General features: G+C 46.3%; 2 protein-coding genes across 7 annotated transcripts in view; one reads left to right on the forward strand and one right to left on the reverse strand.

Moving 5' to 3' along the window:
* LOC131489122 (sodium/glucose cotransporter 1-like) overlaps positions 1-17,122 on the forward strand; it is a 57,351-nt gene extending 40,229 nt beyond the window's left edge. For 3 of the 4 annotated variants that reach the window (XM_058690937.1, XM_058690939.1, XM_058690938.1), the window contains 4 exons: positions 8,823-8,991; positions 11,393-11,608; positions 13,917-14,016; positions 16,333-17,122. In XM_058690937.1, coding sequence (XP_058546920.1) covers positions 8,823-8,991; positions 11,393-11,608; positions 13,917-14,016; positions 16,333-16,760 — 913 coding nt within the window. In that variant the 3' untranslated portion in view covers positions 16,761-17,122. The remainder of the gene's footprint in view (positions 1-8,822; positions 8,992-11,392; positions 11,609-13,916; positions 14,017-16,332) is intronic. The other variant, XM_058690940.1, reaches the window with a different exon arrangement.
* RSPH14 (radial spoke head 14 homolog) overlaps positions 467-27,664 on the reverse strand; it is a 99,461-nt gene continuing 72,263 nt past the window's right edge. For 2 of the 3 annotated variants that reach the window (XM_058690942.1, XM_058690943.1), the window contains exons 5-7: positions 25,743-25,968; positions 23,752-23,888; positions 21,160-21,459 (exon numbers count right to left, since the gene is read on the reverse strand). In XM_058690942.1, coding sequence (XP_058546925.1) covers positions 21,221-21,459; positions 23,752-23,888; positions 25,743-25,968 — 602 coding nt within the window. In that variant the 3' untranslated portion in view covers positions 21,160-21,220. Of the gene's footprint in view, positions 1,396-21,159; positions 21,460-23,751; positions 23,889-25,742; positions 25,969-27,664 lie in introns of those variants that run through there. The other variant, XM_058690944.1, reaches the window with a different exon arrangement.

Consider the following 27,664-nt stretch of genomic DNA (forward strand, 5'->3'; position numbering starts at 1 on the left):
GTTGTTTTGCATAGTGGCTTCATCAGTTTGCATTCCAGCATACAGTATACAAGGGATCCTGTTCCTCTGCATCCTCATCAATACTTAGTATTTGTTATCTCTTGCATTTTTGAGAATAGCTATCCAGCAGGTATGAGATGATAGTTCACTGTGGTTTTGATATGCATGTCCCTGACGATTAGTGATGTTGAGCACATTTTCATGTACCTATGGGCCATTCGAATACCTTCTTTGGAAAAAATGTCTATTCAGGTCTTTTGCCCAGGTTTTTTTTTATTTGAGAGAGAGAGAGTGTAAGCAGGGGAGAGGGGCAGAGGGGGAGAGAGAGAGGGAGAGAGAGAATCTTCAGCAGGCTCCACACTCAATATGGAGCCTGACACAGGGCTCAATCCCATGACCCTAGGATCATGACCTGAGCCAAAATCGAGCTGGACACTCAACCAACTGAGCCACCTAGGCGCCCCTGCTCAGATTTTAATTGGATTACTTGGAATATGTTATATTTTGTTTTGCTATTGAGTTGTATAAGTTCCTTATATATTTTGGATATTAACCCCTTATCAGATGTGTTGTTTGCAAATATTTTATCCCATTCTGTGGTTGCCTTTTCATTTTGTTGTTTCTTGTGTTATGCAGAAGCTTTTTAGCGTGACCTAGTTCTATTTGTTTATTTTTGCTTTTGTTCCTTGAGATTTTGGAGTCATATCCAAAAAACCATTGCTAAAACCCATATCAAGGAGCTTATTTCCTATCTTTTCTCCTGAGAGTTATAGTTTCAGGTCTCATATTTAAGTCTTTAATCCATTTTTAATTTTTTAATGTTTGTTTATTTTTGAGAGAGAGAGAGAGTACGAGTGGGGCAAGGGCAGAGAGAGAGGGAGACACAGAATCTGAAGCAGGCTCCAGCCTCTGAGCTGTCAGTACAGAGCCTGACACGGGGCTCAAACTCACAAATGGTGAGATCATGACCTGAGGCGAAGTCAGATGCTTAACTGACTGAGCCACCCAGGTGCCCCATCTTTAATCCATTTTGAGTTAATTTTTGTGAGTGGTATAAGATAGGGATCTAGTTTTATTTTTTTGCATGTGAATATCCTATTTTCCCAGGACAAATTTATTGAAGAGACCACCTTCATTGAGTGTTCTTGGCTCCCTTGTCCAATATTAGTTGGCTGTATATGTATGGGTTTATTTCTGGACTCTCAATTCTGCTCTATTGGTTTATGCATCTCTTTGTATTCCAGTACCATACTATTTGGATTACTATAGCTTTGTAATATAGTTTGAAATCAAGAAGTGTGATTCCTCTAGCTTTGTTCTTCTTTCTCGGGATTCCTTTGGCTATTCAGGGTCTTTTGTCATTCCAAACAAATTTTAGGATTACTTTTTCTAGTTCTGTTAAAAAAAAAAATGCCGTTAGAATCTTGATAAGGAGTGCACTGAATCCACAGATGGCTTTAAGTAGTATGGACATTTTAACAATATTAATTCATCTAGTCCATGAACACAAGATATCTTTCTGTTTATTTATGTCTTCTTCAATTTCTTTTATCAACATCTTAGAGTTTTCAGTGTAGAAATCTTTCACCTCCTTGTTCAAATTTATTCCTAAGTATTTTATTGTTTTTGATGCTATTATAAATGGGATTGTCTTCTTTATTTCTTTTTCAGGTAACTCATTGTTAGTGTATAGAAACATTACTGATTTTGTACACTACTGTATGTTCATTTTGTATCCTGAGAACTCATTGAAAAGAGATATCTTTAAAATATGATTGAGGCAAGCTTAAAGAAAACATGGTAAAATACATACCATGCCAATATGAACATAGATGCAGAAATTTTAAGCAGAATATTTGCAGGTCCAGTAACATAGAAAAAGAAAAATAGACCATGACCATCTGGGGTTTATTCCAGGAATGCAAGAATAGTTTTTTTAATTCAAAAATCAATCAACGTACTTGACCACATTAACTGAAAACAGGAGAAAATAATACAATCATCACAACAGATGAAAATAATTTAGAATGTTTAATGCCTATTTATTTATTGTTTCATCTTAGAAAATTAGGAATTTAAAGGCACTTCTTTACTCTGGCTTTTAAATATATATATTTTAATATACATATATATTAAAAAACCTATAGTATATATCATACTTTATGTTTACATCTGAAAATATTTTCCCCTGTGATTGGGAACTAGACACAAATGTCCACCACAACCACTTTTATTCAAAGTTTTGCTGGAGTTGTACTATCCTGCACAAAAAGGTAAGAAAAGGAAATAAATGGCATGGGGATAGAAATAAAATTATCATAAAAGACTTTATAGACAAACTGCTAAAATTTAAAAGTGAATTTAACAAGACTGGTACAAGATCAAGATATAAGAATTAATCATATTTTACACATTATCATTTGTAGTGTCATTAAACCATATCAAACACTTAGGAATAAATCTCACAAAAGTGAGAAAATTGCTGAAAATTACAAAGCATTGTTGAGAGAAATTAATGAGACTGAAGTATATAAAGGAATATACCATATCCAGGAATTAGAAGATTCAATATTGACACTATATTCCTTTCATATTATTCTACATATTCAAAGTAATCCTTGTCAAAATTGCAGTAGATTTATTTGTGCATGTAAAAATTGGCAAACCAGTTCTAAAATTAAGACAGACATGCAAAGAGCAAAGAAAGCCAAAACCAAAAAAAAGGAGAAGAAGAAGAAAAGAAAGGCCAAAGCAATTCCTGAAAATGAACAAAGCTGGAGAATTTAAGTTAACAGATACCAGTATCTATTATGAAGTGATACTGATTAGACAATGTGATTTGGGTACAAATATTTGTATCAAATTTGATTTGTCTAAATCAATGGAATATAGTACAGACAGAATACAGAAGGCCCACAGATACACAGTCTCCTGATTTATGGCAAAGATTCCAGTATAATGCAGTAGAGAAATTGATGGGGAGAAGGATTTTCAATAAATGGTCCTGGGTGATTTGGCTATTCATGGAAAAAAGAATGCTGACTCTTACTTCACACCATACACAAAATCTATTTCAGATGTATATCTGACTGAACGGTAAAAAAATAATGCTTATAAGAAAAAAAAATGGTCAGCATGACACTCGATTGCTACTCACATTTGCATCAACTGTACCTTTATTAACATAGCTTAAACAAATTTTTGCATCATCTAGAATTGTGGTCACATCTCAGAATGCAAACTCCAGGGGTGCCGGGTGGCTCAGTCAGTTAAAGTGTCTGACTTTGGCTCAGGTCATTGTCTTACAGTTTGTGAGTTTGAGCCCCATGTCAGGCTCTGTGCTGACAGCTCAGCTTGGAGCCTGAAGCCTGCTTTGGATTCTACATCTCCCTCTCTCTCTCTGCCCCTGCCCTGCTCTCTCTCTCTCTCTCAAAAATAAATAAAACATTGAAACAAAAAAGAATGCAAACTCCCAACATCTGATTTATAACTTTTAACTCATATTCTGTAATCTCCATACCTTTAAGGATTTGTGCCATCATCTCTGCATTTTTTGACATGCTTTTAGGAGAAGCCATCTTGCCAGACTGCATTCATGACATCTGGTAATCAGTCTTGTCAAGCTAAATCACCCAAGTAGTGTATTTCAGTCCTGATCTTGGTGCAGGTTATTTGCCTAGCATGGTTTTTGCATTCCCTGATATACTGGTAAGCAGGATGTTCAGAAGCATCTTCACTGGGATGGCTCTGAGCACCTCCCATAATTTCATTATCCGTTTAAAATCTGTAGGATCTGGGGCGCCTGGGTGGCGCAGTCGGTTAAGCGTCCGACTTCAGCCAGGTCACGATCTCGCGGTCCGTGAGTTCGAGCCCCGCGTCAGGCTCTGGGCTGATGGCTCGGAGCCTGGAGCCTGTTTCCAATTCTGTGTCTCCCTCTCTCTCTGCCCCTCCCCCGTTCATGCTCTGTCTCTCTCTGTCCCAAAAATAAATAAAAAACGTTGAAAAAAAAATTAAAAAAAAAATAAATAAAATCTGTAGGATCTTTAGCAATAATCCAACTCTCATTCTTGATATTGGTAATTTGTGGTGGGGGGTTATCTTTCTTTTGATAAAATTTGCCTATGGGATTTTCAATTTTAATAATCTTTCCAAAGAACCAACTTTTGGAATTGTTGATTCTTTTGGTTTTTGTGGGGTTTTTTCCCCCATCAATTTCTGTTTTTCTTTTCTTTCTTTGTTTTTTTTTTAAATTTACTCTGAATTTACACTGCTCTTCTTTTTTATAGCTTCTTAAAGTAAAAATTCAGATCATTGCCTTAAAACCTTTCTTATTTTTTATTATTACCATTTAAAGCTATAAATTTCCCTCTAAGGCCTGCCTTAGCTGCATCCCACAAGTTTTGATAGGTTGTGTTTTCATTTTCATTCTGTCCAAAATATTTTCTAATTTCCTTGCGATTTTTTCCTTTGTTAATGGGTTATTTAGAAGTGTGCTGTTGGATGTCCAAGTAGTGGGCACTTTCCTATTTTATTGTTACTGATATCTAAGTTATTCTGCTGTGATCCAAGAATGTACTCTATATGACATTTTAATCTTTTGAAATGTGTTGACATTTCTGTATTCTTAATTTTTGTCTAGTTCTGTTATATATTGTATATATAATTTTATGTATATGATGTGTGTATGTTATATCTATACGTATATACATTCAGTATATTCTATAATGAGAGAAGGGTATTAAAATCTTCAGTTGTGATTGTGTAGTTGTCATTTCTCCCTCACTGCAATTCTCTGAGTATTTTTGCTTTATACATATTGAAGTATTAGTATTAGGTGCTTACATATTTATGTTTGTTATGGTTTCCTGAGGAATTAATGCTTTCACCGTTATGAAATGTAGCTTTTTGTCTCTAATAATACTCCTTGTCTTGAGGCTTACTTTGTTATTAATATAGCCCACACTGGCTTTCTTATGCTTAGTGTTTGTAATCTATTTTACTTTTAACATTTAAATATATTTAAAGTGAGTGCCTTGTAAAGCAGATATAGTTGAACCTTGATTTTTATATCTAATCTGACAATCTCTGCCTTAAAAAAATTTTTTTTATGTTTATTCAGTTTTGAAAGACAGAGAGAGACAGAGCACAAGCAGAGGTGGGGTGGAGAGAGAGGGAGACACAGAATCCAAAGCAAGCTCCAGGCTCTGAGCTGTCAGCACCAGAGCCCAGTGTGGGACTTGAACTCACAAACTGCAAGATCATGACCTGAGCCAAAGTCAAGACGCTCAATCAACTGAGCCACCCAGGCACCCACAGTCTCTGCCTTTTAATTTGAGAGTTAAGTCCATCTGCATTTAACATCATCATTAATATGATTAGAAATAGTTTTTAATTTCTTTTGGTTGTTCTAGGCATTACAATAGGCATTATTAATCTATCTTAGTCTACTTAGAGTTAATACTCTATCATTTTATGTCAAATGTAAGTACCCTACAACAGTATATGCCATTTTCTCCTTCCATCTTTTACATTATGCTTGTCATATATTTTATCTCTCTGTGCATTATAAACCCCATATATATATGTGTGTATATAATTGCTATATAGTATAGTGATAGCAATATAATTTTTTGCTGTAAGCAGTCAGTTGCCTTTAAACTAAATTAAAATAGGGGCACCTGGGTGGCTCAGTTAGTTAAACGGCTGACTTCAGCTCAGGTCATGATCTCACAATCTGTGGGCTCAAGCCCCATGTCGGGCTTTGTGCTGATAGCTTGAAGCCTGGAGCCTATTTTGAATTCTGTGTCTCCCTCTCTCTGCCCCTCTTCCACTCACACTCTGTCTCTTTCTCTCAAAAATAAACATTAAAAAAATAAATAAACTAAATTAAAATAAGAAAAAATAAATATATAGCATTTTATATTTACCCATATATTTTACCTTTTTGGTGCTCATCATTACAACCTTCGGTTTAAGTTTCCATCTCTGTAATTTCCCTTCACCCTGAAGAATTTTCTTCAGCACGTCTCATAATGCAGGTCTGTTGGTGACAGATTCTCTCAGCTTTTGGTTATTGGAAAATGTTTTCGTTTTGTCTGTTTTTGAAAGATATTTTTGCTGGGTATATAATTCTGAATTGGCAGTACTTTGCTCACCACTTTAAAGATGCTCTTTCATTCTCTTCTGACCTCTTATTTCTGATAAGAAGTCACCAAAACTCATAGTGCTGCTTTCTATTTATAATGTTTTTTATTCCCCCTGTGGCTTTCAAGATTTTCTCATTTTTGGTTTTGAGCAGTTTTGTTATGATATGCTTAAGGGTATGTGTGCATGTGTTTATATTTATCATGATTTGGTTTTGCTGAGCATATGAATATGTACATAAATGGTTTTCACCAAAGTGGAGAAATTTTTGATCATTGTTTCTTTGTCGATTTTTCTGTTTCATCTCTCCTCTTTATGACTTTGTTTACGCACATATTAGCCCTCTTGATATTGTCTCGCAGATCACTGAGGTGTGTTTAAATTTTTTTAAAGTTTCCCTATGTTCTTCAGTTTAGATTTCTATCAGTCTGCCTCTGGGTTTATTGGCCCTTTCTTATACCATTTACAATTTGTTAAGGCCAACCAGTGAATTTTTCATGTCATATATTGAACTGGAATTTCAGTTCTAAAATTTTTATTTTGGTTCCTTTTTAAACTTTTTATAGTTTCCAGTTTTCTATTATGACTTCCCATCTATTCTCTCATAACCGTCATTTCTTTTAAGTCTTTTAATGTAGCTATAAAAATAGCTGCTTTGAAGTCTTTGCTGATTTTAATATCTGAGCCATCTTGGGGTCTATCAGTTGCCTTTTTTCTTGACTAAAGATCACATTTTCTTATTTCTTCCCATGCCTAGTAAATTTTATTGTATACTGAATGTTGTGAATAAATACATTATTGTAGAGACTCTGATCATGGTCTTCTAAAGTGTATTGGTTCAAGCATGTGGGTAAATTACTAGCTGATCACCTTAAACTTGCAGAGGTCTGTTTTTATACTTTATTAGGGTGGGTCTGTTTCAGTTTCACTCAGTCTTATGGCAAATTCTTAGTCTTGGGATTTAGTCTCTACTTCTAAGGCATGGCCCTTCAGGAGTTTCAGTGAAAAGCCTAAGGTGGTTAGACAGGCCCTCTAACTCTATGAGATTCCAACTCCCAATTTCTGTCTCTCCCAGTGTAGGCAGCCACTGAAGTCTGCTCAACTCTTTCAACCTTCCAGCAGCCACTTGTTGATAGACTATTTGGAGATTCTCCCACACATGTATAGTTTGGGGATCAGCCAAGGATATAAGGGAAGTGTATGCACAGATTGGACCCCCTTGTTCAGTAGCTCCCTCCTTTCTAAAATTCCCCCATAGCATTTTCAACCACTCTGAATCCCCATCCTCTATCTTCTTTTTTTTTCTTTTTTTTTAATTTTTTTTTAATGTTTATTTTTGAGACAGAGAGAGACAGAGCATGAACAGGGGAGGGTCAGAGAGAGGGAGACACAGAATCTGAAGCAGGCTCCAGGCTCTGAGCTGTCAGCACAGAGCCCAACGCGGGGCTCGAACTCACGGACCGTGAGATCATGACCTGAGCCGAAGTCAGACGCCCAACCGACTGAGCCACCCAGGCGCCCCCCCATCCTCTATCTTCTTATACCCCAACCTAGTAATAGTGAGGCTCTCTGCTAATTTCTAGCCACCCACACCATGAAAACTAGGAAGAGCCTTCAGAAGAAAAGCTGGGTAGTGTAGATAGCATCCACTATGGTTGTATTCTTTCAAGGATTAAATCCTTTCCCATTTCCGCCTGCTTTTTGGCTCCCTGAGTGTTGCAGTTTAATATTTGGCCCCCAACTTATCATTGTTACTGTGGGAGGATTAGTCTCATGCAAACTATCACATCATTACTTGGGTGGGAATTCACATCCTTGTGTCTTCTTTGATTATCAAGGAATTAGTCCTTCATATCTTATAGTCATTCACTCTAAATTATAATTTTTAAGCCCTTGTTGATACAGAACTAAGATTTATTCATCATTGGGATGACATGTAATCTAGTGTAATTTTATATATCAATACATATTTTACAATCTTTTACTTAGAAAAAATAATGGGGGTACCTGTGTGGCTTAGTCAGTTAAGCATCCAACTTTGGCTCAGGTCAGGAACTCGCGGTTCATGAGTTCTAGCCCCACGTCAGGCTCTGTGCTCACAGCTCGGAGCCTGGAGCCTGCTTCAGATTCATGTCTCCCTCTCTCTCTTTTCCTCCCCTGCTCACACTCTGTCTCTCTGTCTCTCTCAAAAATAAACATTTAAAAATTTTTAAGAAAAAATAATGAACATTTGGAGCCTCCACTCAGTTTCATAAAATTTTTAGCAAAATTTAAATAAGTTTCTGAACTTCTCAAAATCTTCAAAATTATGTGCTGTACTAATCTGTCTGAAATGTCTTATAGCATGCTATCCTCAAGAATTTGATATTTTCCATGTACTATAATGTAAGCATGACTGACCAAACACACCCTCCAAATGTGGTGAAAATCTATCCATGGTCTAGTAACAGGCAAATGGACAGTTTTATTTGTTCAGAAGTTAAATGATTTTTATCTGCAGCTTTATGGTTCTATCAGTATTTAGGTATGTAGCTGTCTCCTCTGTTCCACATTTATGAATGGGCATCTGAATTTAATCTAAGGAATAATTGAGCTAATAGTTCATGGTTTATAGATATTTTACTGGCGGGGGGAATAAAGCTCATCAAATTGCCATTGACTATTGGTATAATTTACAGGTTTTTTGTTATAATATTACTTGCTGTCACTATCCTCTGGGTCCCTATTATGGAAACAGAATACAGTGAACGACTATTTGAATACACACATGCAGTTATGAGCTACTTGACCCCGCCCATTGCTGCCATCTTCCTGCTTGCTGTATTTTGCAAGAGAGTCACTGAAAAGGTAGGTAGGTGTTGGCATGGCCACTGCAAGACAGAGTGTGAGGACTTGCCTTCACATCATAGTTGTCTTTGCAACAGCTGCCCTAGAAGGGTTTCTTGTGCTTCAAGAGTTCACACCATTGCATCATTGCTTTCCAAGAGATTATTTCCTCCTGGGTAGACTTAGTCTGAGCTCCCTCATGCATTCAGGGAAAAGGTGAGCTCTAATTTGTTTTTCTTCCCTTTACAATGTAATCCACTTTTAACCATGACATAGATGATGCAGTGTGCATGCTCCTTCTTCACACATATCTGGTTGTAGGAAAATATAATTCTGTTGCCTCTGTACATGGATGCGTCATACTCAGTGATTTCAGGGTCACAGGGGGATGTACAGTCATGAGCTCCTTTCACCCTTCCTATAGTGAAGACCATATCTTCCATTCACACTTTAAACTAAAGATTCCTACTAATGATTCAATCATTTTATCAATAAGACTTTGAAAGCATGGTTTGCTAGAATATTTTGTTTGTTATTTGAGTCATAACTTGTTTCCCCTAGCAGCACCGAGTAGCTGGGCCTTGCACAATTTCCTGAGCACAGTGTCTAAGGTGTCATGTGATCTGGCTTTTGCCTACCTCTTGGCCCTTGCCCTCTCCATGCACAGCCCCTGGGCCCCAGCTACTCCAATTGATTTGCAGTGCTGATTACCTAACTGTCCTATGCCTTCTCTGTTCTCCCTTCACTTGCATACACTGTTTGCTTTGCCAGGAATATCTTCTTACTCTTCCACATGGCTGGTGCTTCCTATAGGCCCATCTCAGGTGTCCAATCCTCTAGACCAACCTGCCAGAGCTCCTTGCTCTGCTCAGCTCACCAAGACTCAACTTAGCACCAAGAATGTGAGGGGCAGGGTGGCTGGACTCTGCAGATGCCAGAGCTGCTGCCCTCTGCTCTGCTGGCAAGGGCATGGGCAAGAGGGTCAGGCTGTCATGAGAATCTGCCTCCCAATGATGACACCAGCATTGAGGTATTGGAGCCTACTGCCAAAGAAAATTGGGAATCTGCTCAGGGGTTCCCCTGACACCCCTTGTCCAAGGTTACAAGCAATTGCAGGTACCCCTTTGACCTAGAGAGTTTCTCTAGGCCTTCTCCTCCACTCTGCTTCAGATGGCATGCTCATCTGGCTTCTGCTGTCCATCTGTTTCTAGATCTTCCCGTTCTGCACATCTCCTTCAATAAATTGTTCCTGTGGATCGTCCACCTGGCTTTTGGTTTTAGGCCTTTTTCCAAGATGTTTGCCCATGTACCATATCTTCTGTCTCCTCTGACATCCATCTCCATCTAAGTCAAGCTCCAGATACAGCTCTAGAGCCAAGATGAAGTCCTTACTCTTAAAGTGTGGACAGTCTGGCTGGAGGAGACAGATTATACCCAATAAGCAGATAAAGATTTCTGATAGTGATGCAGTATTGTTTAAAAGATAAAAAAATGATAGTAGAGGGTGGCAAGGCAGGCACTAGAGGTAGGGGGGATACAAGGACCTTAGCCAAAGTGGTAGGAGAAGACTTCTAAGAAAGTGACCTTGAATCTGAACCTTGAAGGATGAGCCAGAAATACCAAGATCTAGGGAGAGACCCAAGCAGAGGGAAGGGCAAGTGCAAAGGCCTGAGCCAAGAGCAAAACAGGCAGGTTAAACATGCAGGAGGAAGTTTGCATGCAGTGGCTAAAGTGGAATGACCAAGGGGAGAGTGGCAGAGCCAGGTGAAGTCAACTGATGGGTAGGGTGGAGATTTATTCTGATGGCAGGCCATGAGAAGCCACTGGAGAGTTTAAGCAGAGACAAGGCATTCTCTAATGCATGCTTTGAAGAGCTCACTTTTCTGTGAGGACAGTGGGCAGGCAGGGGCCAGGAAGGGAAGCCACCTATGTGAGAGAAGATGGCAGTTTCAGGATTAGGGCGGTAGCCATAGGGTGATGGGATTCCAGATATACTTTGGAGGCAGAGCCAACAGCATTTGCTGATAGGTTGGTGGTAGGGCAGGATGGAAATAAGGGGACCAGGGATGACTCCTGGGGTTTCAACCTGAGCAACCAGGGAGATGGAGGTGTCACCACAGCCTTTCGGACACATGATGTTTGAGATGCCTTTTTATGATCTTACTTAAAAGCGTTTCCAGTGTTTCTCAAGTTCTCTGATTGACCTAAGAGAAAGTGCAGGGGTCTCAGGTCTTGGTTCAGCCCAAGAAGGCATGGCCTCCTCACTGGTGCTTACATTCTGCTTCCTTCCACAAGATATTTAAAGCCTTTGTTACGATGATGATTTTAATTTCAGAACTCAACTGGTGGGGAGGTGAGGCTGATGGTCTGTCTCACCACCCATCCCCTCCAGATGACTCTCTTGGGGCTCCTCCTTTGGCAGGGTGCCTTCTGGGGGCTGACCGGAGGACTTCTGATTGGCTTCTCTCGAATGTTGTCTGAGTTTGCCTACGGACCCTGGAGCTGTGGGGCAAACAGCAAGTGCCCCCTGATCATCTGTGGCATGCACTACCTCTACTTTGCTGTAATCCTCTTCATAGTCAGCCTTTTCACCATCCTGGGGATCTCCTTATTCACGGACCCAGTTCCCGATAAACATGTAAGTGCTGTCGTGAGGTTTTCTGGGACCAACCCTCAGTCCCAGAGTCCCCGTGAGCAGTAACTAGGCTCTGCTGGTTTGGGAGAGAGTGACTGAATTCCTGCATTCTTTTTGAAAAGAGGGAGGGCTAGGGACTGGGCTTGGGGGATGGGTCAGTAATAGGCAAAGAACAGAGAAAGGGCCCTGCTATAAAAACTAACCTAAAAGACTTTCCAACAATTCACCAATTAGATATTCACTTAGAATGAGAAGTTTGGCTTTTAAGATGCAAATTTTCCTTAGAAGTGTTAAGTTCACTAACCTCAGTGTGAATTAATGTAATCAGAGCAGTCCCAGCTTCCACCCATCCTCAGGGAATTAAGCCATCAGGAAGGGGGAGGGGACTGGAATACTGGAGGCCTCTGGTGGCTCATCTCAGGACTGGGTGCCTCTCAGCCTTCTCCTGAGCTGCTGTTCCCATCTCCCAGGAAGTAGATATCAGTCACCCCAATTGGAATATAGGAAGTCTGGGCCCAGAGAAATTAAGTCAAGAAATTAAGTCAAGAAATTAAGCCCAAGGTACCACAAATAGGTAAGTGGTAGGGTTGGGCCCCAACCTGGCTCCCCTACATCACCTCCATCAGCATGGCCAGTAGGCTTCGCAGGACAGGGACTTGGCCAAGCCAGAAAGCCCTACTGTGTCTGAAGTTTAGGGAGGAGATCAGAAGGAAGATGAGTCTATGAGATCTACATGCCTGTTTTGCAGCTTTTCCTGGGTTCTGGGTAAAAGCCTTGAACTCAGAAGACTGCCTCAGGGTCTCCCCCTCAATCTTGGGTTTTCCCTCTGGCCATGCTTCCTGGTCAGTGGTTTCCAATTGATTCACTCCTCTCTTGTGCACAGAGCCCAGTTGGAAGAGGGCTAGAGCATATGGGGAGGACAACCAGGGGTGTGGGATGTGCACACCCGCTGCATCAGTGACAGCTGGGAGACTGCCCAGCTCCCAGCGCCTTGAGAATCCGGCGGTGGGTGGGGAACTTGATTTCCTGTTGCTCAGGGTCTTAATTGTCTAGATTGTGTTCTTTGCTGTTCTCTTCCTCTCAACTGTTTGGTTGTGCCCACTTCTCAAGCAGCCAAGTATTTGTTGATTGTTTACCACCTGCCTCCCAGTGTGCCAGGTGCTCTGGAGAACACAAAGCAGCTGCCAACAAGGGAGGGAGAAGTGAACAGGAGAACTGGAACTTATGGATCAGTGTCAGTGGGCCAGGCCCTCTTCTCACCGCCTACCAGAGGAGGTGGGACAACAGGGACAGCACATGAACCCAGGCTCTTCTAGTGCACCCAGCAACCTCTTCCAAAGGGGCTGATAGTGTCGTTGGGAAGGCAAATATACACATATGGCATCATCAGGAAGCAATTAGAGGCTAAACCCAGTCTCTGTTATTAATACAACAGAATTTTAGTTCCAACATTTTAGTCTGAGAGGTGGGGCTCAGGCAGGTCTTGGAGTGGGCTGGCCAGAGAGGGGCCAACCCAGCCTGTTCATATTCCTGCCATATGTTGGGGTGGGGATGCTGGGATTCAAATATAATGAGTCTGGTACAATAGATCAAAATCTATTCCAGGATAGGCTTGGTGGAAATGTTCGTTTAGTTGGCCCTTAAAAACAGCAACAACAACAATTGGCTGGATTTTGTTACTTCCCAAAGTTTCCATGTGTGTTTTCAGGACAAGAGCAAAGTCACAGAGCAGAAGGGAAGGGACACTTCCTTCTGCATCTGCAAATGCCTTATTGAGTCTAACTAAGCTCAGTGGGGGGCCAGGTAAACCAGGTAAAGCCTCTTCTGGGCTGGGTTAGTGCTCAACTCTCACAGGCAGGAGGGGCTCTTTGAAGGAAAGCAGCTCCCGGGTCTGCCCTGTCCACTCATCCAGTCAGAGGGCCTCCTCCTCCACCGGAAGAAGCAGACCAAGGTAACAGGCGGCTGCTCTCATCCTGAAGGGCACAGGTTCCTGGACTCTTAGAACTGGAAGGAGCTCTGAGCACTTTTTCTCCTACCCCTACTATATAGTTGAAGGACACTGAGCCCCAGACAGTTTGTGTCCCCTGTGCCAAAGCCATGCAAGCACACAGTATCAGAGCCAGAATTGAAATCCAAGGTCCCCAAGTGCCATGCTTTCCCTACCCCATGTTCCTTCTGTCTCTTGTTGGAGTTGAACAACCAGGTCTCATCTCAGCCCATGGAGACCCTGGTGCCCAGCTTCTGGCTGTGACCGGGTACAGTCTGTGTGACAGGGCCCTAGATGGTGACATGCCCCCTGCTCTCTCCCCAGCTCCACCGGCTCTGTTGGAGTTTACGAAATAGTCAAGAGGAAAGGGTAGATCTGGATGCAGAAATACAAAGGAGGAGACCAGCACCCCAAGCACACCCAGGTGAGAAGGATCCAAACCCTGCAGGAGGTCCTGGTTGATAGTGTTTTGGGTGGATGTGGCCTGTACTGCCCCATGGTCCCTCCTCTCAGAAATGCTTTTCCAGGCAGAGGCCCCCTCTGGGGTGTCTGTTGAGGTTGAGATGCCTCTGGACATCTATGGAGAGGCTTCTGGGCTGGGGAGAGGCAGCAGACACAGTGAGCCACCTTTGGAAGGGAGGGGCAGGGGGAGGAGACAGGGATCTGGCCCAGGCAGAAGCAAGAGACACCCCAGGAGAAGCCATTGGAGGAGAGGCAAACACTGATGAGTGAAGAAAGATGAAGCCTTAGGACTGGCCATTGGATTTAGCCACATAGAGATGATGCCCTGCCTTAATAAGAGAAACCTGAGGGAGGGGAGGGAGAGAGGGCTCCGGGAAAAGAGGTCTGAGGACAGTTAGATTTCAGTCCCAGCAAGCAGAAGCAGAATGTTCCGGGGGTGGGGGGGGACTCCAGAAGGCCCAGAGGAAGGTTTTCGGCAGATGGGGTCAGAAAAGGAGTGTTGGGGCCATGGGTGGGGGTGGGGGTGGGGGGTGACCTGAGCTTCTTGTGGCCCTGACGCAAACAGGGATAAAGGCCTAATGAGATTAGTCCTGAGTCTCAGGCAGAGAGTACCCAGGGAGGCTGTGAGTTTAGGGGAGGAGGCAGCCTTCTGGGGCCCCCCTCCACCACTGCTAGGGAAGTTCAGAGCCCAAAGAGGCCCCAGGCTCCCTCTTGTCATCTGCAGAGGAGGCCCTGGGGGCAGGTGCAGAGCAGAAGAGTGGCCTATCCTAAGCAAGGTTGTCCCACACACCTGGAGGATGTAGGATTCTCTGGGAATGTCTCTTCTCTTGGTGGGGGGAAACGGGCTTGTTAGGTGCCAGGTGCTTGTTCTTGGTGCACCTCCCGTTCCTCTTCTTCCTCTCTCCATAGTCATGGGTGGATGATGATGATGATGATGATGATGATGATAATGACAGTGGCTAATATTTACTGCTCACTTGGGATGTGCCAGGTGGTGTGATAGGTGTGTGTGATAGGTACAATTATTATCCCCACTTAGAGATGGGGAAACTGAGGCACTGAACAGTTAAGTAACTTGCCCCAGGTCCACAGATAATCAGGCAGAAATAGCGCACCAATGTGAACCTGGGCAAGTTTGACTCTAAAATGTGTGCTCTCGGCCACTGGCCATTCCACTGCCCATCATATAACCCTTGAGCCATCATCAAAATGATCAGTTGCCTTTTACATACAGTAGCCTCTTGGGCCTGGCAGCTGCATGACAATATGATAACATGGGTGTTGAGAATGTGCCACTCAGGACTTCTTAGCACTGGCAGCAGAGATCTGTGTCCCTGGCTTTGAGGTCCTCCTGCTGCAGCAGCCCTCCCTGTGTAACAGAGGCTCCTCTGTCCCTGGCTGATGGGTTCTGTCATCCATGGTGCTACCTCAGCCTCGGGACACGGCTGGCATGGATGCTGCCCAACAGAATGAGACAGAGAACAGGTCGCAACGAACACTGTTGGGTGCACACTCGAACTGAGATATGCCCATCTGGTAATCAAGGAGGAAACTGTTTGCAGGCAGCCGCTGGACCCACATGGGTGTGCTGGAGCTAGCCGTGGTGCTGACCCGAGCCTGAACAGGCCAAAGGAGCAGCCAGCAGGAGCTGTACAGACAGACAGGGAGCAATTTTAAGTCCCAGAAAGGCATTCTGACTAATTTGAATGGAAAATTCCCTATAAATCCTAGACTTCCCTCCTTTGCCTCCTGAAAAGCATCAGTGATTTCCCCTTCAAGTGCCCGGAGTACCTTATTTTGGGCCAGGCCGTGAGACTGATACCTGCCTGAGGAAAACATTCTCTGAGAGCTTGCCAAGGAGAGCAGTGTCCAGAAATCAGGGGATTTCTTCCATCCTCTAGAGAGTAGCGACTGGGGAGGCAGATTCAGAGGAGCAGTCCTGTGCCCTAAACCTACCAAACTGTGTTCGGCCATGTGCCTAAGACAGAGAAGGGTAGGCATTCCAGGATCTGGGCCCTGTTGAAGGCTCTGCCAGTAGAAGGCAAGCATGGCCCCAGACAGTTCCCACCCCACTCCTGACAAACTCCCAAAGCCCCTTATCCCACTCTCCCATGTCTCTGAGGATGGTGGTAGATGTTCCATAGCAGGGGCCGAGGACTGATCATATTGGAGAGAGTCTTTTGGTCTTTCTCTGGGACTGCTGAGATATGACACCATAGAAAGTCCTTCTTGTGTCCTGGCCTGTGATCCTGACCTTTGCCTGTTCCCTCTATTCCAGATGCATTTGAGGAGACCCAGGGCTGCTTCTGGAAAGCGTGGAATGCATTCTGTGGACTGGAGCCACAGCCTGGCCCCAAACTGGCCCCAGAAGAAGTAGCCAAGGAGAGGATGGAGTGTGGTACCATATCGGAAGGGACAGAGCATATATTGGAAGGGACAAAGTGCCATGACAGGTCTGAAGGGACAAAGTGCTGTGGAACGTCTGAAGGGACAGAGCACAGTGCCACTTTGGAAGAGACAGAGTGCCATGATGTACATATAGGGACAGAGAGTGGTGACATATTAGAAGGGACAAACCACAGTGACATGTGGGAAGGGACAAAGTATGATGACATGTCAGAGATCCCCTTCAGGAGAGAAATTACCAATGTCAGTGGGTTCCTCTTGATATTGACCATAGTCCTGTTGCACATCTACTACTACTAAGGCAGCTGGGGCCCAGGGGTTTCTGGGAAGAGCAAGCAAACCACAGCCTCTTCCAGAGTCCCTCATCATCCAGTGGAGAAAGTGTTTCCTACCGGGAGACTCATGGATATGGGACCAAGGATTACACTAATGTAAACACTCCCTCAGTGTCACAAATCAAGTGCCACCAGCTGCAGGGCATGCATGCTGAGGGGACAGGGTGAAGTCCATTTGCGACTCCAGAGACTATGCAAATGAGAACATCTGTTCCTTTACAAAATGAGTCATTTTCTCCAAATGGCTCTACTGCATAAACACTGACTTTCACTTTAAATTTAATTTTGGCTTTTTATTTCTAGATATATTTGAGATTTTTGCTTGTGTTTACTTCACTGTAACCATTTCCTTCCTATGCCCAACCTCCATTTGCTTTGTTCTCTCCTCCTTTTAAAGGTATGCCCTGCTGGCAAAGATGCCATGTAATGTAAGCCTCACCCCCACGTGGGGTTCCCACCTACAGGTGCTGTGCCCACTGCCAAAGACCTCACAGACCAGCTGAAGCCGAGGCTGCCCACGGGTGGGACTTCGGCTCCTGTCTGGACCACTGGTGGAGCTGAAGCAGTCTCTGTTCAGTGAAACAGTCCTCTCAACAACTCAGCATTGTCTGGCTAAAGACATACCGCACCCCTGGAGGGCAGGTGGAAAGGAAAACTTCCTCCTTCTTGAGCTCTTCCCAGTCCTTCCCAGTCTACCTACAATTGGCATGTTATTGGGCATTGGATCCAGGAGCTAAACTCCTTTAGCTGTCAAGTATAGGCCACTCTGAGGCTGTGTTTCTGCAGGGACTCCATAAGCTGCTCCTTCCTCTTCCTTCTTCTCAAAAATCAATAATATGTGTCTTTAAAGTTCCAGGTGCCTTAAAGTGATTTGGCAGAGGCCCACCCAGATCACAAAAATCACACTCAAGGCACACTCACATGCAGTCTCTCCTCCCTAGTTTATCCCTTCAGCTGACATTTTTGAGTGCCTACTATGTGCCAGCCGCTACAAGGAAATAGTTGTGAATACAGCATAGGAAGCAGAGAGTGAAACACTAGCCATGATAGCCAGCATTTAATATGGCCTACTATTTTGTTGCCAGGGGTAAGTGCATTATCACATTCAAGCCATAGAACCACACTTTGTGGAAGGACTAGAATTAACCACATCTCATAGGGGAAGAGACAGGCTCAGCAAGGGAACTGAGTACATTGGGAATGGGCATAGGGCCTGGAACAGCCCTGCCTGATACCAAAGATACACACTGGCTCTCCATGAGTTGTGTATACAACAAGGAGGCCCACCTAGTCTGAGTCAAGAAAGGCCTCCCCTGGCCAAAGAAGGAAGTCAGTGCACTGGACAACAGAAAGGACAACATGTGGAAAGTCATGACACAAGAGTGGAAAGCATGGTTGAGGATGCCAAGACATGGCTTATGCATAGGAGAACAGTGGGCCACAGGGAGGGCAAGGTGAGCATAGGCCTGATTTGTTTTATATACTTTGGGATCATAAGTTCTTGGGAGCTTCAGTGAGGAAGTGACAGGTTCCAGATTTGCTGGCTGTTGCTGGAAAGATTAAAGGGAAGCAAGAACACCCGCTAGGAGGCTGTTTAGAGCAACCCAGGCAAGTTAGTGGCAAAGAAGAAAAGAGAAGGGAATGGCATCAAGAGAAGCCAGCAATCAGAAGTAACGGGACTTGACTGACTAGACTTCTGGAGGTTGAGGCCAGGATGACTCTCTGTGTTAAGCATGCAGGCAAAGGGTGCACCAATTCCAAAGACAGGCCACACTGGAAAAGGAGTGGATGTGGGAGAAAAGTTGAGCACCATTTGGGACATGTTGAGTTTGAGTTGCATGAAGGTACTTATTGCCATCTTGACAATAGTACGTCTTCTGTTCCATGAACATAGGATGTCTTTCCATTTATTTAGGTCCTCTTTCATTTCTTTCAACAATGTTTTATTTTTTGTACTCCAGTTTTGCACTTCTTTTGTTAGATTTATTCCTAGGTATTTTATTCTTTTTGATGCTATTATAAATGGAGTTGTTTTCTTTGTCAACTTTGCTGAACTCATTGATTAGTTCTAATAGTTTTTAAGTGTATTCCTTGAGATTTTCCATGTACAAGATCATGTAGTCTGCAAAAAGAGATAGTTTACTTTTTTCTTTCTAATCTGGATGCTTTTCATTTCATTTTCTTCCCTAATTGCTTTGGCTAGAATCTTCAGTACAGTGTTGAATAGAAGTAGTGAGAGCAGATATCCTGATCTTAGGGGGAACTCATCCAGGCTCTCAGAATTGAGAATGATATTAGCTATGACTTTTTGCAGATGTTCCCTTCTATTCCTAGTTTGGATTTTTTTTTTTTTTAGAAATGGGTATTGGATTTCATCAAATGCTTTTTCTGCATCTATTAAGATGTTTATGTGATTTCTGTCCTTATTGTAGTTATGTGTTACATTGATTCATTTTCATATGTTAAACCAACCTTGCATTCCTGGAATAAATTCCAGTTCATCATGGTGTATAATGCTTTTTTAGTGTGGCTGGATTTGGTTTGCTGATATTTTGTTGAGTTTTTAGGTCTATATTCATGAAGGATATTGGTCTATAATTTTCTTTTCTTGTAATGTTTTTGTCTGGTTTGGGTATGGGGGTAAAATTAGCTTCATAGAACGAGTTGGGAAGTGTCCCTTCCTCTTCTGTTTCTCAGAACAGTTTGTGAAGGATTGGCATTAACTCTTGCCTGGAGACATTTAAGGATAGATGTTAAGTTGGATAGAAGGGTTCAGAACTTAGGAGAGAGGCTGGGGCTGCAGGCCCAGATTTGGGGGAGACAAGGCAGTGGGCAAGCCTAGCTAAGAAGAGAACCTGGTAGAGAAGGCCCATACCAGGAAGGTGAGATTGTGTGGCAGAGTGGGAGGAGAGCAGGCCTAGACAAAGCTGTGAGAAATGCCAACACTACTGGTCATGTAGAGAAAGGGAGTTTTATAAAGGAGACCAAAGAGAGCACAGCCAGAGCCTTGGAAGGGGGCCCAAGACAGCTGCTACAGGAAGGGAGTATCCACACCTGGGCCACAGCGTGGATCAAACACAAAGAGCACAGGGTGTTGGCAGCAAGGCAGTCAGTGACCCTGGCCAGAGATCTTTGGTGAGGTAGTAGATGTGAAGCCAGCTTGCCATGGGTTGAGGTGGGAAGGGGACATGAAGAAGTGGGGGTCCTCAAGCACCTGTTTTCCTGAGGGAGAAAAGGTTTCCTCCTATGGGGCCGGTTTTGAGAATGAGACTTACCTGAAACCCCAGATGGGCTCAGCAGCCAGTCCCTTTTAGAACAAGAGCACCTACTTGGGCTAATCCTCTAATTCCAGGGACACAAACTTCTCTGTTGCTTCTAGGAAAGTGAAAGCCCCAGTCACTGAAAGAACTATAAGAAGGTGCTCACTTGAGGACTCTGGTTCTGCTGATAACGTTTATTCTGGGAGAAGTGGACATTCCATGAGCCTGGGAGGTTCTGTCCCAGGAATATGAAATAGGTTGCAGGTTGGCGCTATAATGGAGGAAAGCCTCATTTGAGTCAGGGAGCCTCAAAAAGCTCCCCTGAAGCTAAGCTACCCTCCTGAAGCTTCTAGAACAGAGGTCAGAACTGGCTTGAGAATCATCATCCTGCCAGACCAGGCAGGGAAGGCTGGAGGAGATTAAAGGGTTCCCAAGCCTCATACTCTCCACAGCCTGGCTTCTCCTCCAACCCCTCCAAGCTCTCCAGCTTCATTTGCCAGTTTCACTTGGGGGAGAAGAGAGGCAAGTGGAGACAGGTGGAGGCCCAGGTGGAAGGCTGGGCAGAGGGCTGCTGTGGGGCTGGGGTATGGTTGGCATAGGCCAGCTGGGAGTTTACTCTTAAGACTTCTTGTTTCTGGGGGAAGATATCTGTCCTGGGTGGCATCTCTAGGGGGCCTCATACAACTCACATTCCCCCTGAAAGAGCCCACATAGGCTGGCACTGTGACCTTCCCTCCTGACACCCATTGTGAGAAGGGGGAAGAACTGGCTGAACAGGGCAGTATCCAGCCACACCTAAGGGCCTGGTCACTCAAATGTCTGAAACTTGGGTTGTGCCAGATCCAACTGCCTTTCTTCTCCCAATCCAACTTCGGCCCCTCCTTGTCTCTGGAGGGCCTAGCTCTGCTGTCTACCTTCTGTGGGGACTCTTGGCCCCAGCAGAGAGCCAGAATGCCACCCTCCCATCCCTGGGCATTGGACTTAGCCCATGCCTCCTTGCCTGGCCACCATGACCCAGTCCTTTGAGGCCGGGTATTTCCCCTTTGCAGGAAATGGAAGATGTGACCACACTCCAGGAATATAAAGTGCCATTCAGACGCAAGATAAAGAGATTCAGCCCATTTATTCAGGCATGCAGCTTATCAGATCTGGCCCAGTAAAAGGTTCAGGGTTTCCACTCAATGACTTTGACAGCGATCTGTGCTGCCCGCCGCACGGCCTCACTGGTGTCATCCTCCAGGACACGGAAGACGGGCACACGAGATTGCAGAAACTTGCGGCCCTCGGGGGCCTCAGCCAGCATGGTGAGGGCCTTGGTGGCATTCAACCGTGCCTTGCTCAAGGATGAGCCAAGCAGGCTCAGGAGTGGGTGGATGGCTTCTGTGTCCAGGGCAGCATACTTTCCTGTGGGCCACCAACACCACGCGTTCCTCAGGGGGCCTCCTGTTCTACCTCCTCTCACCCCAGCCCAATCCTGGCATCTGGCCTCAGGGGAGGTGCCATTCCTCACTCCCTCGAAGGCCTAGCATCTTCCTTTGCCTCCCACCTTGCCCTCTTCATCTCCTGCCCCTCCAGCCCCTCAACAGGCTTCTCCCCAACCACCCTGATGCCTCTCCGGCAATCCAGTTTTCACAAGGAAACACAAAAAGTAAAACCCAATTGTTGATTTATGTGGCAAATGCTTCTTGAGCACCTACTCTGTGTCAGGCACAAAAACTCACATAGTTCTCTCCCTCTTGGTGCTTACAGTCTAGTGGAGGGCACAGACATTAATGTGTAAAGAAGACATTGCTCCTTAACCTTCACTACCTCCCCGCTGTCCTGGCCTGCTAAAAGGCCAGATGGTTGCCCCCTGCCTCCCATCCTTCCTGCTGTGCTTAATGTACTCTTCTCTTTTTTTTTTTTTTAATTTTTTAATGTTTACTTATTTTTGAGACAGAGAGAGAGAGACAGAGAGAGAGAGAGACAGAGCACGAGCAGGGGAGGAGCAGAGAGAGAGGGAGACACAGAATCTGAAACAGGCTCCAGGTTCTGAGCTGTCAGCACAGAGCCCGACGCGGGGCTAAAACTCACAGACCGTGAGATCGTGACCTGAGCAGAAGCCAGACGCTCAACCAACTGAGCCACCCAGGCACCCCAATGTACTCTTCTCTTAATGCTGAGACCTGTCCAGCTACCCTCCGCCGTGCTGACTCCCACTGTCCCTTGGATCAACACCCATGCCCCTCCCAGAGGAGGCTCAGCCCCTGCCCTGGGCCACCACATGCCATGCTTCTCTTCTATATCATCAACCCTCTGCCACTCCCACCAATGTTCACCAGAGGCTGAGATGTCCAGGTCCCCACCACCAAGCACAGGGCCTGGCACATGGCAGGGGCTTGGGGACCCTTGGCTGGAGTGCCAGCTTTGTGAAAAGTGGCCCCACATCCCTAGGTTCTAGCTGTTACCTGGGCCCACCATGAGCCCTCCGGCCCTCCAAGAACTCCCACAGGAAGCCCAAATGAGACACAGCACTGAGGATGCCCAAGAAATAAATGTGCTGGGGGGAGCCCCTGCCCTGATGGTCAGCATCCTCACTGCATAATCGAAAGGAGGCTGTGGCTCCAGGAAGGCCCCAACCTCTCCTCCTCTGGTATGTCTCAAATTCCACCATTAGGGTCTAGTGGGGAATGGCTGAGAGGCCAATTCTGGGGGGCTTTACAGCATGCTGATTGAGAGTCAGACCCAGTCAGTCCTCTGTGGAACACCAAGAAAGCACGGGGCATAGGGCTGGTACAGGCAATTGTGAGCATGGGGAAGGACAGACAGCTTTCAGAGGTCAAGTGGGATTACCCACCCTGGCCTCCAGGTGGGGAAACCAGCCCAGTAGCTCCTGTTAGCCCAGGGTTGGATAACTTAACATGGAAGCCTGACTGGCTGGGGTTCCCCAGGTGGGAGAGGTAATCTCATACTCTTATTTGCTGCCTACCCCACCCATTGAAAAAAGTAATTTTGATTAAAAAAAAAAAAAACACCATGAAGGAGTGCCTGGGTGGCTCAGTCAGTTAATCGTCGACTTCGGCTCAAGTCATGATCTCACAGTTTATGAGTTCGAGCCCCACATCGGGTTCTGTACTCTTCTCTGACAGAACCTGGAGCCTGCTTCAGATTCTGTGTCTCCCTCTCTCTCTGCCCCTGTCCCACTCACTCTCTGTTTCTGTCTCTCTCTCTCTCTCTCTCTCAAAAATAAAGATTTAAAAAATTTTTTAAAAACCCATGAAAGCAAGGCTCCAGTTGTTTGCCTAGGGCTCAAGATAACCAAATCAAGGATGTCAAACGACATAATTAATCCCAGAATCCAGGCTTACAAGCGCCCTGGGTTGGAGGTGGGAATTCCAGTCCCAGGGAACAGCCTGGCAGGAGGGGACAGAGGTCCTAATGGGAGTGACCAGGAGGGACCACAGGTAGGTGGCCTACTGTGGCCAGGAAGAAGAAGGAGGGTGGAGCCTCGGGCCGAAACTTGAAAGGACTTCAACAACAGGCCGGGAAAGTATTTTGGTGGGGCAGGGAGGGGACAGTAGGATGCTGAGCACAAAACGAGAGTTCTGGAAAGCCTGTAGGGACAGCCAGCATGCTGGAGGCTGCAGTGACCCTCCCACTGCCCAGTAAGCTCCACCACCTACACAGGGGATGCACCTGGCCAGCAAGCTGCCTCACCTTGAGTTGTCACCGTGGCATACATGAGGGCCCCGGCGGCATTGGCCTGCACCTCCTCCACGCTGTCCTTCAGCAGGTGCACCAGGATGGGGATGACGTCATGCTGCCACACCTGGTTCTTGCCCTCCAGAGGGATGCTAGACCAGAGAGGGAACAACTATGTGGCTTCACTTTTGCAAGAGGAGGTGAGCAGGGCCCAGGACCACCCCAGGGGACACCAGAAAGACTTGTGTTGGGACTATCCCTAGTGGTCCAGGCTTAGCCAATGGGTACCAAGGCACCAGGGAGCACAGATTTGGGTCTCACCCCCCACACTCAGACAACCTGGGAGCATGGCCTGTGGCCACTGAAGGCAAACCCACAGAGGAGCCAGGGTGGGGTGGGTGATGGAGATTTGTCCTAAGGTATCACATGAAAAAAAAACCAGACATGTTCCCCCCAGCTCCAAAATGGGGAGCAGCAGGACCCAGGGGTGCAAACCACAAGGACACTCATTTTGACTCCATGTAAGAGCCAGAGCTACCATGGATGGGCTCAGCCACACAAATGGCAGCAAGCTGCCAGGGAGACACCGGTAGAGAGCCACCCTCAGGAGAGAGGATGCTGTAAGTCACTTCTAATCCTGGCACTGTACAAAGCTGTGAAAATGTACATGATGGACTCCCCATGAGCTCCCCTTGGGAGCTTGATCAAAGATGCAGAGTCCTGAGGCCCGCCTGCAGGGGTCCCATGTGTTCATTCATTCCCACAGCCAGGGCTGCCCGAGCACCTTGCAGGCCCTGAGGCCAGATGCTGAGGCCAGAGCAGGGTTGTACCAGCTCAGCACCACTGATGTTGGGGCTGGATGGTTCTTGTGTCCCTTACATTGTGGGATGCTCAACAGCATCCCTGGCTACTACCCCCTCGATGCCAGGAGTGCCCCTTCTCCCCAACATTGGAACAACTAAAAATGTCTCCAGACAGTGCTGCCTGTCTCCTAGGGGACCAAAGCTCCCCCTGTTTTGAACCCCTAGTCCCAAGCGGCAAACAGAGCAAAGCCCTGTCCTCAGGAACTCCCCTTGGGAGTGACACACAAAACAGGAGGGAATAGTGCAAAGCACATGCAGGTTGGTGGAGGCTGCCAGTTTCCAGAGCAGGTATGGTCCTTAGAGGCTTCCCTGGAAGGGGACCTCTGAGCAAAGAGCAGATGGTGATGGGCCTGGGGTGGGGCCCCAGAATCTCCATGTTCATAAGCTCCCAGGGGTCTGGATCAAGGGCCACACTTGTAGAAACGATGGCCTGGGTTTCTAGAGAGAATCCCAGATGGAGGGAAAGCTAGGCCTCAGGGAGGCAAGAGGTGTCAGGATGAAGGCAGGTGGCCATATCTAAGGCATGGACTTGGGGGGGACGAGGGACCACCCATCCTTGGGGAACATCTGTGTCCAGGCTCACATGCTGCCTCCCTACCGCCCTTCCTCCCAGCTCTGAGGCTTTGTGCTCCCTCAGGCTCCAGGCCAGGATTTAGACTATGATTCTGTGTAACCCTGGGTCCCCTGTGCCTTCATTTCCTTACCTATAAACGGAGATACTCACCTTCCTTGGAGGAATGTCTAAATGTGCAGTCTGTAGGTAATGCCGGGCACATAGGGAACACTCAGTGACCCCTGTCACCACCAGTTCTCCTGTGCTTGCCCTCCTCACAGGGAGGGGGTAAACAACCATCTCATGCTCCCCAGGACTGGGGGCTTCCTGGGATGCAGGACTGTGAGTGCTAAACCTAGGACACCCTCAGGCCAACAGGGCTGTGGCCACCCCAGGGGAGAGGGTCCTTCTCCCCCAGGGCACAAGCAGGCCAGGGGAAGCAGGCCCTGAGGTGGGCTCCCTGGACCTCCAGGGCAGGCTGGCTTGCTGCAGGGCTGGGGGCAGCTCGGTTGCCTTTTCTGAGCCTCAGCAGAAGCCCCAGGGCCGGCCACTCCCACCCTCCCTGCTCCATCCACTCGGGCCAGGCTCACCTGACCGCAATGAGTGTGCGGGCAGCTTTGCTGCGAATGTCATCATTGGTGCTAAGGAGCTTCTGCTTCAGGAAGGGCACCACGTGGCTACCCAGCGCCTCGGTGGCATCCTCCATCAGGCAGGCCGCCAGTGTGTCCAAGAGGAGCCCCTGGATCTCTTCCTCCTCCCTCTGCAGCTTCCACACGAGTGAGGGGATCAGGCCACTGTTGACAATGCCCTGGGCTCCTGCAGAACAGGAAAGGGCACTGAGTGTGGGCCAGCCCCCCTTACCCATTCTGGGCAGCAAGCAGGAGCCAGGAAAGTTCTGCAGAGCTGGTGGGGCAGGGGAGGTTTGCAAATGCCTCTGGCTCCTGGGCCCCTGAGCAGCTAGCAGGAGGCTATGGATGACAAGCCAGAGTGGGAACCACACAGCCCTGGAGAACCCCCAAAGGTGCCAGCCTTGTTGTCACCTGTAACTGGGGGGACATCAGTTACAGGCATTCAACAGGTGTTCAGTAGCCTGAGAAGCAGCGGCCATCCTGTGTGAGCACAACAGCCATCCCTGCATGGCCAGGCATAGAAGCTTCCCTCCCTTCCCCACCCTGCACCAGAAGGAAGGAGGGGGGACCACCCAAACCCCTCCTTCCCACTTGAAACCTCTCTAAGCTGCTGGAAACCCCAGACCAGTCTGGCCAGCCCTTGGGGAAAGGGAAAAGACCTTGCAATCAAGTCTGAGGTAGAAGCTAACAGGCTGGCATCTTATATACAAAAAGAGCTGTGTCTCCAACCCAAGATGACAGGAAGTCCATGGACTCTGGCCAAAGAGGTCTAAAAAAGCCCCCTCAGAAAGGGGAACTCCACATGGCAGCATGGCTGGGGCGCTGGGGCTGGAAGAAGCAGTGTGGTGAGCCTCCCCAAGGATGGACTCCACTTCCCTCCTTCCAGCTAGCTCCTCCTCCCTCCGGCAGATGTCTGGAGGGGAACCTGGAACCAACCCCGGGCGGCACCCCCAAGGGGCCTAACTCCCATGTGCCCAGAATTGCTCCCATAGCAGCCATTACTGGGAAGTGAGCAGGGCACTGATGGAAGGGCAGCCCACACTCTTCCCAGCCCACCTCCCAGCCCTCTTCCTGGCCTCCCCAGTGGCCCACACCACCCACCAAGAAGCCATATATAGCCCCCATGGAGGTGGCCACCAGCAACACCTCTCTCTTCCGCCTCCCCAGCTAAACCCTCTAATTTGCTCTAGAGAGACAAATAAACAGGTTAATTAGCCGAAAGGTCTCTAAGTGCCAATTAGCACCAGGGATTTCCTCTTTGAAGACATCACCCCAGCCTTCCTCCCTCACTTCCTGAGGATGTCAAATGGCAAGTGCCCCCAGGGTGAGGGGGCGGAGAGGCACAGATGCGTGTCCAGTGGCTCCCAGTTCCCTGGCCAGGTTCTCACTGGGGTGTCATGGTGGAAGAAGTAGGTCTGCCCTATTTGTTCTCAGGGCATTCATGACACCAGGAAAAGCAGTTTCCCATTGCTTTAAGAGGACTAGGCTTTTTGGGGCGCCTGGGTGGCTCAGTTAGTTAACTTTCCAACTCTTGATTTCAGCTCAGGTCATGATCTCACAGTTCGTGAGATGGAGCCCCGCGTCGGGCTCTGTGCTGACAGTACAGGGTCTGCTTGAGATTCTCTCTCTCGACCCCTCCCCCATTTGCATGTATGCTCTCTCTCAAAATAAATACACGGTTTAAAAAAAAAAAAAAAAGAGTACTAGGCTTTTTAAGATTTAATACACACGGATTTCCAAAAGTGCCTAGCTTGGACTCCTAAATATATCCAGCTGTGTGACTTTAGACAAGTTACTTAACTTCTCTGAGCCTGGTTTCCTCATTATTGAAACCAGCCTAGCTGGCAAGGAGTTGTGCAATGCCAATGGGTAGTGGGTGGGAA

The sequence above is a fragment of the Neofelis nebulosa genome, chromosome 11, assembly GCF_028018385.1.
Source record: "Neofelis nebulosa isolate mNeoNeb1 chromosome 11, mNeoNeb1.pri, whole genome shotgun sequence".
NCBI classification, from domain to species: Eukaryota; Metazoa; Chordata; class Mammalia; order Carnivora; family Felidae; genus Neofelis; species Neofelis nebulosa.